The sequence below is a fragment of the Notothenia coriiceps genome, unplaced genomic scaffold (genome assembly GCF_000735185.1).
Source record: "Notothenia coriiceps isolate Sejong01 unplaced genomic scaffold, NC01 NC01_scaffold00026424, whole genome shotgun sequence".
Classification (NCBI taxonomy): domain Eukaryota; kingdom Metazoa; phylum Chordata; class Actinopteri; order Perciformes; family Nototheniidae; genus Notothenia; species Notothenia coriiceps.
In genome coordinates, this window is record NW_011359125.1 from 953,916 (window position 1) to 967,035 (window position 13,120).

Here is a 13,120-nt window from a genome sequence, read left to right on the forward strand (position 1 = left end):
TGTTAAGTATATCAAGTAAAGTCATATGAGTTGAAATCCATTATATTTAACATAATGAGAATATCATTTTGTGTGGAAATATAACAACGATCGCCTGCATATTCAAACGCTTCATGGCTGTAATCTAATTATTTTAAAGTTGATTACTGCTTATCTCTTTATCTGGTTAATTTAACACCAGTGTTATCTCTCTGCTCTCTCACCTATACAGATGGATGGATGGATGGATGGATGGATGGATGGATGGATGGATGGATGGATGGATGGATGGATGGATGGATGGATGGATGGATGGATGGATGGATGGATGGATGGATGGATGGATGGATGGATGGATGCATGCATGGATGGATGCATGGATGCATGGATGCATGGATGGATGAGGCGCCGGTTGACGTCACGGTTAATTCACTGTGCCATTCCAGCAAATGAGACTCATCAGGGACACTGTGGGTGGATTCAGAGACACTTCAGTCCTGTGTGCTGTTCTTTTGTCAAAGCCCAGCACAACCAGAAATAGAAAGCCTGTGACAGTAACACCCTTTAAAACGTTATTGTATTTACCTAAAGTGGTAATCTGCAACATCCTTGTGTTTTCATTCAGCACCTTCTGTGGTACTCATCGCTCACTTCTGTGAAAAAACAAACAAACAAATGGATATAAATGGCTGCAGAAGGATTTTGTTTACATTGTTGTGGAATTAATTATTTGTGTAATGACAGGACAATACAAGGGATGAAAAATATGCTTGGAAACACATCTCATTGTAACAAAAACGTGTCTTCTTCACAGTGAAGCTGGAGGAAAAGAAATAGCATACTTTTTTTTATTGTATGATTATTTAATTAGGCCGTCTCGTTGAGATTGAACTCTTGATAAGATAAAGTAGCATCTTATCTTATCACGTTATATTTCATTGCATTACAGATTGAATTCACCTGTGAACAAGCAATAAGCCAAAAGCACATCACAAGTTTTTTTTTTTTACTATTAAGATTTTACAGAGAACAATTAAGAGTCCAAAATGTATCATTATATCTGTTAATTTTTCCCTTTTCCTTTTATATTTTATAAAAACACTCCTTCTGTCATCACTTCCTGTCTTCGCTTTTCCCGCATTTTTTTTATCGTTTGCCCCGCCCTGATTAAATCCACCTGTGTCCGCTTAGTTCGGGGTGTATAAATACCTGTGTGTCCCGGTTGTGATCTGTAAGTTTATCGTCTGTGTTACTTAGTGTGCCGAGGCCTTGTAAATATATGGTTTGTCCCTGCAATATTCTTCCTGTTTCCTCGCGGATGTGCTGCAATTTTGAGCCATACCCTTTGTTTCTAGGTTTTTGTTTTTTTGGTTGCATTGATTTGTGTTGTATTACCGCAGCCTGCTCAATACATTGCGTTTACTTGGTGTAGCCAGCTTTAAGTTAAAGCTCACCTTTTGTTATCGTCTGCCTTAAAAATGAGTCATAGACACTATTAACATGATTTACATACTGTTTCCAATTTGTAATAATATAATTTGACAGTTATCTTATTCATCCCTTTTTAAATTGTATAAATAGATTACTGTTGTTGGTAACTCTTGAGGGACAGAGTAGACTATAGTTCATGATTCCTGTGTTGAAATCAACATGCGACTGTAGGCCAATTTCTGTTAAAATCCACATATATATTGAGGCTTTACCCGTTCAGTTTAGCCTGTTTTACGGACATATGCACAAAGCATTGCCTTTGAGTGTCCTTTCATATTGACAATTAGCCTAAGTTTGACTTTTCCTCTCAGATTTCTCTCCCTTCTTGGCTTCCTACAGCAGCTGACCCGCACACTGAAGGTAGAAATGCCTAGGGGAAATGATCAGATGATTCATAAATTGGTTATTCCTACGATTAATTCAGAAGAAGAAAAAACTTCCCACTAATTCCACCATAGGCCTGTTTTGTTCCGACCATGAGCAACACCAATGACGAAAGCAACGACCTGCTGACGTCTCAGGCCCACAACAAATCTGATGTCTGCTCGTGCTCCACAAGAAACATCAGGTGTATAAAGCGGGAGCAGAGCTGAAGGCAAAGAGAAAGAGAGTCAGCAAACATCGGGTCAACAGTGGAGATACAACAGTAGCTCCAGAACAGGACTTTGGAGAGCTCAGCAGGCAGAGAAAAAAGCAGAAGACCTACTTTTGCAACAAATGTAAGATTTTATATTTACAGTTTCTTTCAGAACAACGTGTTTGTGATTGTCTTATATTTGTGCGTGCTTCAGTGAGGATTTGATAATACTTTCCGAATGACATTGAGAGATCAAATGGATTTTTACTTCAAAAAGATTTGTCTTTGCAGTTCATGCTGCACAGCAATGTTTTAGCTGTGGTCTAGTATGATGTTTAGTGCATGGCTGTGCGTAATTACGCGTTGGATGTAGTCTTTTATTTATGTTACATTCATCCGCCAAAATTCACCATTAAGCGATCTGTATGGTCCACTCTCACTTCTTTGTAATTTGAGCATATATATTATCGCTAACATATGTGGGCATAACATTGCCCATTAATTAACATTCCACAGTCTAATCAGACTTTGTTATTGACGACATTTAAAGCATTTTGACAGTTACTCATTGAAGGAACGGGACGTTTTTATGAGAAGAAACTCATCTCATAAAAATGTGGCTCGTAGTCAGTTTGGACAAAATAGAGTTGCAGTGTCCTCGGTTTTGTCCTTGCCAGCCGTGCGTAATTACGCACTGCATTTCGCTGCTATCTTTTGCTCTCTTGTGGCAAAAGGAATCGTGAAACAAGTGGTTTATTAAAAATCGACGTCAAAAAGGCTTTTTTTGCTAAAGCATTCTTCTGGTTCTTTTTTTGTTTTGCATCGAGAGATTAACCTCTTTTTCAATACTTCACTGATTCACGTAATTTAAGATTTTACGGTTAATGAGAAGAGCATACATGATGATTTCGGTAGAAAAATTGGCGTTAATGGTGTGGTTTCTTCATTGGGATCGGTTTTGAGATGAAAGAAACAAAAATATTATCGTTTCCATCCTCAGGTGTAAAGCGATGTTACAACGAACCGGCCCCCAGCTGCTTTTCCTAATAGCCCTGTGCAGTGTGTTGTACTCCCGGACTCTGAGTCTGCCATACACATCCATGAGGTAAGAGGACCAGGTTTTTTCCAAAAGAAACTGCTGAAAGGGTTAATCCAGCGCTGTTTATGATTGACATGTAGATGTTATGTGAGCAGGTTTGTGAGAGGATGATAATTACTCTCGGAATTCGAGCTGATGCGCGTCTATTTGACAGTTGCTGTCGTCCTTATATGTGTTTTAATATGTCAAATCCAAGCAGAGTTTAATGTTACTGCCCTGTGATGATGTGCAGACCGACGAGACACGCGGACGGTCTGTTCACCAGCGGATACAGCAAACTGCTCGGACAGCTCTCAGCGCGGAGGTACCTTGAGTCTCTGATCGGGAAGCGGGTCAGGTAGGTCACTCCCGTCCGGATAGATGGCAAAAAGGCTGAATTTCCCTTTAACTTAGTGGCTTATTTTTCACATTCAAACTTTAAAATTTGGTTTTTTTTATGAGGCAAAAGAGACATTTCCACTTGACAGTTTGAAGAGTGTAGCAAATATCAAGTCTGTATGCTTTGTAACCGGTCAAACCTAGACCGCATTGAAAACTATTTTAAACTTGGTTGCTAAAGTATTATGTTAAAGCTAGTTTTGCAAACGATAAAGAAGCCATCTTTAGCCTCTTCCTGATGTACCATTAAATGGAACCATCAGACCAATATGCCTTGTTTTTGCCAGTTCTAGAAATAAAAAAACACTTGGACTTGTTAATACTGTAGGATTCAAAGTTGACCGGTAAATAAGTGTAGGGTAAGGAAGTCTGAAGTTTCAGCACGTCTTAAAATTCTAGGGGTAATGTCCCCTTAGAGTATACAAAACTGTCCATTTGAATGCTGTTATTCAGGGAAGTTCTTACAGTAATAAAGGCAAATACTTGACAGTGCATCTCTTTTTCCTTCAGTCATTTTTACACATTGTTGAGAAATCTGCTTGAACATTAGTCAAATTAATTATGCTCTTGATCAAAAACTAGATTTTATTATTTCATGAGCTGTGATATTTTTGTAATGCTGACAGTTTAACACCAGAGCGAGGACCTACTTACATTTGCAATGAAGAGATCCGACCTGCTTGATGATGCATTTTGTAATTGACTAAAAGGTTAATTTATGCCATTACTGCTTCATCACATGTTTGGTGTACAACCAGGAGGGATTCATGCATCATACACAAAGAGAACAAAGACACCATGAATCACCGACTTTGAATGTAACCCTGCTGCCCTCTGAACTGCGGAGAGGATCTAACTCTTCCATTCATCTCTCTGTATTTCATTATCTCTTTTATCCTCTGCAGTGATGAGCTGATGGAGGAGCCAGTGAAGCGCCACTCAGACGCCATCTTTACAGACAACTACAGCCGCTTTCGCAAACAGATGGCCGTCAAGAAGTACCTGAACTCAGTCTTAACAGGAAAGAGAAGGTAGACATCCCAGCAAGTTTTAGTTTGAACTTTACACTTGCTGCCATCTTGACACTCCCTTAACAAACAAATCTTCTAGTACAATTTTAATGGAATACCATACAGTAGATGGTTTTTTTTAACCAGTTTGTACAGTATTGTAATATGTACTGACTGTCTACACACAGCCTAGAAGATCCTGGCACCAGCGAGGCAGAGGAGTCCAGAGACGAACCCAACACTTTCCAGGAGAGCTACGATGATATCAACGTAGATCACCTTCTAAACAACTTTCATCTGGTAGGAATACACACACACACACACACACACACACACACACACACACACACACACACACACACACACACACACACACACACACACACACTTACATACATAATTACATAAATGGACAAGAGCTGTAACATTTGTTAGCGTAGGAGATCCAAGGTATCCCTACCTTTTGATAATGAATTAAACTTCTCACAACAAGGTCCTTTGATTATCTTGAACAACTAGTTAGTTATTTCTTGAAAGAGACATTGCTATTGAGTTTTTCGATGTATGACTTTGGCGCTTTAAGCACAACAAACCAATGCAAACTAAATTCCTCAAATTCAGGAGAAGGCAGACGTCTCTATGTCAGGTATCTCCAAAACTTGGCAAATCATACTGTAACAATCTAGATTAGCGCTGGGTAGGAGGAACATTTAGTTTTTGAGGTGAACTGTCCCTTTAACCTTCTCAAGTACCTCATCTCCAAACCATACCAGAATTTGAATAAACTGACTAAGACAAGATCAAACTCAGTTCCTTAGGATTCAGCTTTTTGAACATTCAGATAATTATCCCACAAAGAAGAACGAGATCACCCACATTATGTCCTCTTATTTGGACATTTAGAAGGCTAGCGTGGAGCACTAATTCTGATGCCACACCCTCACACATGCAGTATGTTATGCTTGACTTTTACAACAAATCAATTAGTAAATATAGAGATGGTCTTTTTTTGTTTGTCGCATTTGTACTAGATCAATAATTGTCTTTTCTGTCCATTGTCTTCCTTTCTCCTGTTGCAGCCGCTTTGAGGAGGGGTCTAGAGCTCGAGTGAATACCTCAACTCATCCTCATGAAACCGGCCATTCCAGAAACACACTATTAATCCAAAGGACATTCGAAGGTCAAGCAGCCAATGATGATGTGTTCTCCAATGTGGTTATCTATCTACTCATCCACACCGTACATGTTTACACTGTATATAGTTTATATATATATACATAAACATTACTATCAGTCTGATTAGACCTGATTACATTTCACTAACCAATACTTCCATTAACAATCAATAGTGACGCACCATTGGCTTTCAGTTGAACCACTGCTTTATTCAACATCAGTAGGCCCTTTCACCTTTAAAAGAACATAATTGCATTTAAATTCAATAACGCTGAAAATGGATTTTGTTGGGATGCATTAGGATTAGCATTTCTGAACACACACTGGTTGTATTGAAAACAGTTGACCCAATAATGTTCAATGCTGCAATCTAAATCACAAGTGTTTACCGAGTTGTTTTAAAGAGTGTTTTCATGATTAAAAGGAGACACAGGACCAAGAGGAGGTGGAGTTTTGAATGGACACAGATGCATATAATCACTTTATACTATTCAATATGTAGAGCAAAAACATTGTAACTGAGCATAGACCTGCCTTTAGGGCATATAGTGATGCACACCACTCACCAAATAAAAGATATTGGTTTATTTTTCAAAGCTGAGTCTTTTTGTCTGGCTGATTGTTTGACAATGGGGGTTTTAGAGTTTGGATTTGTGAAAGTTAATAGTATACCTTGAAGGTTTATATTTTGTGCTTTTGGCAGTTTTACTATTTGAAAGTCTCATATTTTACAGAATTTAGTCTTTTACATAAAATGTGATTCTTTGTGTGTAAAAAAGCTCTCCACTCAGTAACACTGAAGACAACTAATCGTATTATTCAGATTTATTTTAAGTACGCTTTGCAACAACAAAAAAACATTGCTGTCCCATTTCAGCGTCAATATAAGTTTCTATTCAATACTCTGTCATCCTTTCACTCACAGAAACTCACAAAGCAGAGGAAACACAAAGGGATTATTTGAGCAAATTACATTGTTGGACGCTTTTATCCAAAGCGATTTACATACTCAATACTGTGGGCAATCCCCACAGGAGCAATTTGAGGTGAAATGTCTTGCCCAGGGACACAACGACATGCTGACTGCAGTGGGGGTTTGAACCTGTGACCCCCTGATCCGAACACCTACGGACAACCCACTACGCCACAACCCACTACGCCACATGCCTCCCCAAATGGACAGAGCTTCAGCACCGCGGACAGCGACACTCTGTCAGCAGTTGGAAATTGTCTGTGATTTTCAGTTTTTTACCTTTTTGTCCCCCTAAACATTTCATAATTTAAAAAATCATTTGGTATGGTAGTTATAAGGTTAATATCCTAAAATACGAGCTTAAGCTTTGAGTAGCTTGATTTCAAGTTTAAGACTTTCTGGAACAACTCGAGACCAGACCAGTGAGAAATATGTTTCAGCTCAAACGAATGATGACACGTAGATAGTCAAACCTGTTTTATCCTGAAAAAGGTTTTGTGAGCAATAAATCCAGGCTTGGTTCCAGTCAAATAAAAGGTGTTAGAAAACTAGTAAACAATCAGTATATCCTGAAAATAAAACAGTTAATGGAAAATGAGTAACCGCACAGTAAAAGTATCTTTAGTTGCGATTTTACCCCTAAGTATCCCAAGGATTTTTTGCAAAACAATCACAAAGAGTTCAAGGAATTATATAATATTCAACAGATGTTATGTAAGCAGGATATCAGTCTCCAAATAGCTTAAATCTAGTAATGTAACTGCTTAGTCCCTCCCCTGTGACTCACTTTGTTTACAAGTGTTCAAATAGCAGCGGATATTTGACTCATAAATGTCATAAGCAATGTTCTGCAGGGCTGGACCAGATGAAAGGATCACGCAATGACACTAACTTCTAGTTATAATTAGAAAAAGAGGAAGTGTCATTCTGTGTTCATGACGGATTTTGCAGAGATAGCTCGCATCGAATTCACAGCTTGCAATTAGATCGTTTGGTTTCACGTGGAGTTAACAGAACTAAGCGTCTACGGCAATGCTAACACTTCTGCCGGGAATAACCTAACCACAATTGAGATTTGGGCTAAATGCTAACATTAACATGCCAACAAGCACACCATGTGACAATGCTTACATTATTTTGTTTATTGTTGACTGTGTTCTCCGAAACAGTGATGCGTATTAGCATGCTAACGCTAGCTAATGAGCATTAAAAAAAAGAGCTGCATTCTGAGCGGAATGTGATTAGTTTGCCATAAAACAAACAAATGTGATTAGTTAGCCATAAAACCAATTGTAGAGACATTTCACAAACACCAAATGACAAACACTTGGTGTCACTGATTATCCGTAGACATGTAATTGCTGTATGCTGGCTTAAATAATAGATTCATGGAAATGTAAATATTAAAGTCCAACATTTAACATGGATTATCTGAATGCATACTTCTGTAATCAAGTGTTTAGTTTCTCCACACACCTGTAGTCAAGTCATTTCTAGTGTAACCTATGAAGGTCTAAATCAAAAATGTGAAATTATCAATTAATAATGATTGAATATTTACATGGGGTTAAAGTTGAACTTTTCCCTGAAATGTGTTCTAAAGTTTGTTTGGGGTTTCTATTTGAGAGAGTTATTGGGAACTATTAGGACATTTTTTGAGTATGTTTATGTTTAATATAGTTGCCTGTTTAAAACCCATATGGATGTGTGCTTGTTTGTGTGTCTCTCCATCTGCGCTCATTTAATAGATGTTCCCAGGGTGAGGCAGGTTTGTTTTTCCCGAAAAACTTTGGTTAAGGTTTGGTGTGTGTGTGTGTGTGTGTGTGTGTGTGTGTGTGTGTGTGTGTGTGTGTGTGTGCGTGTGTATAAATACATATATAAATATATACTGTATGCTGTGTGTCCATCCACTCTCCTGGACATGTTTGATTACTGCCTGCTTTGTGGAGAGGCTTCACTCGCTAACTCTCCTCACTGCAGTGCTGATATTAATGGACCAATCAGAGTAAAACCAGACAGAGAAAAAGGGCTGCAGCCTTTTAACACCAAGCACAGTGTGTGTGTGTGTGTGTGTGTGTGTGTGTGTACTTTTCTTGAGCCAAGCTCTTCCTTAAGTACTCAATTATACCCATACATCTATGACTCTCACTGAACTTAATTAAGCCTCTGCAGGTTATACTACCTTATTCTTATATTCTTACTCATCAGTAATGCCTCCTACAGAATACAACAGATTTTCCCTGGAGAGGGTGCAGAGCTGCTCAAAGAGAAATGAAACGATGTCTTTGAGATGAATCAAAGCGTTATTGATGAAAGTGTTTTCAACCTAGTTCTCTAATTTGTCAAACATTGCAGATTATGAGTCAATTATCACATCTCGTATACTGAATATAAAAGCTCTAGAGAAATTGCTGATTGATTAAAATTCATTTATATTCAAGAAGGGGTTTTTATAATTTCTTAAAGTTAGCAGTCTTGGAGTGCATAAAGCAAGGATGGGCTAGACCTTCTGTGTGTATGAGTTTGTAATAATCTGAACATTGAAAAAGGAATACATGAGGTTTTTTCTGATTGTTGATTGTTAGAAAAAAATAAAAATAATTAAATTATGAGCTTGATGTTGCTCAAAAGGAGAATGTAGACTTTCCACCATCTTATTCCCAAACAGCCAATAAGCTTCAAGCCTGCTCACACCCCATCAGTTTACATGGCATATTTATTCTTCCTTTTTTTAATATTGAAAAACATTTAGTCACCAGCCTGGCGTCATGTGTCTCTCCCAAGCATCAGTCTGAGGATTAGATTCAATTCCTGCTTCGTTTTCCCTGCAGGCGCTCCGGTGACAGCTCCTTTTCAGGGCTTTTACAGTTCAACTTTGGTGACATACGGCTGATTGACATGTGGAAGTCAGTGTGCATCAAGATCATCGACCTGAAAACACACACACACACACACACACACACTCCGGATGTTGCCCTGTCATACATCCGCCACCACCCTCTATCATTGGGCTGAAATTAGCTGTTTATGCAAATAAATAAATAAATAAAAACAGGAAAGGAGGGAATTTCTAAGGAAGAGCAGATAGATGCAAGCTTCTGATAGCTTATTAAGGTGTCCCATTTCACATACAATATCTTCATGAAGTCTAATGATGATACTTTATAAGAAAATGTAATTAAAAGGAGGGGAAAGACGCTAAGAAAAGTGATGGAGATGAAGATAAAGGGACCCCTGATGGAAAAAAGAAAGACACGGATACTCCATCTGGTTAGGAAAATGCAAAGATATACAAAAATATATAAAAACCTAATTTGCATTATTTAATTGTAGGTGAGAGAATAGCCTGCATGGCTCTCCTTCATCCTTAAACACTTGTTTATTAAAGTGACACACTAACACGTATGTGACAGACGGCTCTCAATACTTTTACAATTAGCAGCAGTCCTGATTGCGTTGGGGATGCAGCAGCATGCAGCAGCCGATCAATAAATCTGCCAGATAAATGATCCTGAGTCTCTGAGGGAGGGAAAGGCCACGGCTCAGATTCATCAGCAGCTGTTTACCACCCTGACAGCAGTAGCAGCAGCAGCTCTGACGCTTCACAAAAACATCCATTTAGCTCTGTCGTCAGGACATTTCCTTACATGTGAGATGTGCAGCTGCTCTCTCATTTAAATCACAAATCACAAAGCAAGGAGTTTATTTTATTTTAAGCCAAAAAGCTCTACAAATGGCTTTACAGTCGTTTGGCACACCTGGAGTTGAAAGATAAACACATTAGTGGATTTGTTGCAGCTGATGCAAATAATGATACAGGTTGGTTAAGATGTTTCTTTCCACATAGACATATTTCATAAAGGTACTTTATATTGTAAAGAACGTCAACAAAAGGTACTGAGCATGACATCGAGGCTCTGGTGGACAATCTCAACATTCAGTTTATTCAGTATCTCTGTATTTATGTATTGGTATTTATGTCTCTTGTACACTGACACTTACATATCCCACATTAGCTAATTATTAGGGATGTAACGATATATTGAATATCGCGATATCGCGGTAAACCTTTATTTAACCAGATGAGATCATTGATCTCTTTTTCAAGGGAGACCTGTCCAACATGGCAGCAAGTAGGTTACAACATGAACATAAAACAACAGATAACACAAAAGGACATCGTATTTACAGGGCTACATGTACATACCTAGAGACATGGACAAGTACCAACAGTATATTTATATCTCGCCCTGTCAATAAGCCTCACCTTCTTGGCAATAACGGTATTGTTTTTGAAGTGGTGGAGAGACAATGCAGTTTGACCCACTGCTGTTACCCATGGCCAAAGCATATCTCTCTGTTCAAGCAACATCAGTACCAAGCAAGAGAGTTTTTTCCACAGCAGGGGATATTGTAAACGCTCCAACATCCCAGCTTCTACCTGGAAATGTGGACATGCTCATATTCCTAAAAGATAACCTTGATGATGCTGAGTGAGTGAGTTAGTGAGTTAGAGTTGAGTTACTTGAAAAACTAAAGTGAAACTTGATTTATTCTATTGCAGGGTCTGATTATTATATTGTTAAACAAAATGCTTACAAATAGATTTATTTTTAATAAAGAAAAAAATTCAAGTAAAAAATAATNAGATTGACTGCTAACACCAGTTGACTAAAAGGAAGTGTATCAGTAAAAGAGTGGAGGTTATTTAAAAAGAACATAATATACAAATTCACTTATCACAAACTCATGATCTGTTTTTCATTCGCTCGTCTTGGAGGCATCATTCAGTTCAGCAGAGAATATGTGTAAGGTTGTGTGCGTTTGCATGTGTGTTTGTGCATGTGTGTCAGTGCTTGAACATGGTCGCAGCTATTGCTTATTTGCCCTTATTCACCTGCAGTAACAGCAGAAACCGATTAATCTCAACTGGAAACATGTGACCGTACTAACCGTGACATGTACATATAAGAGTTATACATACCTGCAGTTTGTTTTTCTCCCACGTCACAAGACATCCGGCTGACCTATGAGTGAAAGTTTACTGAATGGTCAAATGGGTCATCCTGCAAATGTCAGAGGTACCTGATGTCCCTGATGCTCTTTGCAGCTCCATAGCTCCCCTAAACAGGTGATGACAGATGCAAGCAAACCAGATTTGTTATCCTGGGAATATTTTTTCAATAGATGTTGTGTTTGTTTTATGTAGGTATTTTCCTCAGGGTTCAGCTCAGATGTTTAGTGATACAACATATTTATAATGTGAAAAGTCTCCGTTGAGAATAATATGCAGAGACACTTTACTTTGCAAAAGCACAAGTTGGTGCTGCATATGGCATTATAATACAACTCAATGTACAATGACTGCATACTGTAGTATACTGGCATACTTGAGGGCTTGCGTGACCTATTAAACATGTTAATCATTTTTTACCGTTGAATTCCTTGGCTTATCAGGAGCCAAAATAATCCTAAATACACAGTACACTTTGTGCCATTATGTACTTGACAGAAAAGTTCTGTTTATTCAAATAATCTGCTTGTAAAGTTGGAGGATTTGCAAAGACTAACCAAGACGGACTAAATACAAACTAAAACTAACTTTTTTAATTCCACATGTAACGCTTTTTGACACTAAATCATTAGGATGGAAATGTAATGGGCAACCAGCATGGGCAGACAGGGCAGTATGTTATGCACTAGTCATATTTTCATTTTTTTTCAAGGCAGTTAATAAAAATGCTCACTTGTGATGTTAATATGTATTTGTCTATGCATTTGTTTTAAAACTGTGTGCCGTTGTCAGAGTGCAGTGAAGAATCCTTTACCCTGCGAAGTGTACACGATGCTGTCCTCTGCTGAAGACGTCTAAACATGACTACTTACATTTCTTCTTCAGTAAAATCTGAAACTAAAGTCCAAGTTAAGAATCCGTAAAAAAAAAAAAAACATGCATTCACTAAAACAAAACAACCCAAGCAAAATATGACCAGTCCTCCAATCTTAATACACATTTAACTTTGTCATTTAAAAAAAAAATCTTAAACTGATAAAAAGGATAATACACTCATGTTGGAAATAGAGCACAAGGTCTTAGACCAGGGTATATGCAGGAATCCTGAATTCAAATTTAACCCTTTCCATACATGTTAAATTCGCCACTTCGAGTTTTAACCGGTTACATTGGCGACACACTTTACCTCACATTTACTATGTACAGTATTGATTGTCCTTCCTCCTTATCTTCCAACATTAACGATGTTGTTTAACAACCGGCGTAAACAGACCTTCGCGCGCTATCAAGCAGTGAGCGTGCGATGTCCTGTTTAGATGACGTCACATCCAACGGGATGTCATAAATAAACTACACAGAATCACACTACACACCTACGCAATGATTACATTCAGGCAGACTGTAGAATACAACCTCTTTGGAC

At 38.2% G+C, this 13,120-nt stretch overlaps 1 protein-coding gene across 1 annotated transcript; it reads left to right on the forward strand.

The window, feature by feature from the left end:
- The first annotated feature begins 1,213 nt into the window (after positions 1-1,213).
- On the forward strand, positions 1,214-6,287 carry vip (vasoactive intestinal peptide). The gene is made up of 8 exons (XM_010784636.1): positions 1,214-1,261; positions 1,782-1,830; positions 1,929-2,189; positions 3,048-3,152; positions 3,379-3,483; positions 4,430-4,555; positions 4,723-4,834; positions 5,614-6,287. Coding segments are annotated over exons 3-8 (459 nt in total). The 5' UTR covers positions 1,214-1,261; positions 1,782-1,830; positions 1,929-2,187; the 3' UTR covers positions 5,623-6,287.
- The last annotated feature ends 6,833 nt before the right edge of the window (positions 6,288-13,120 follow it).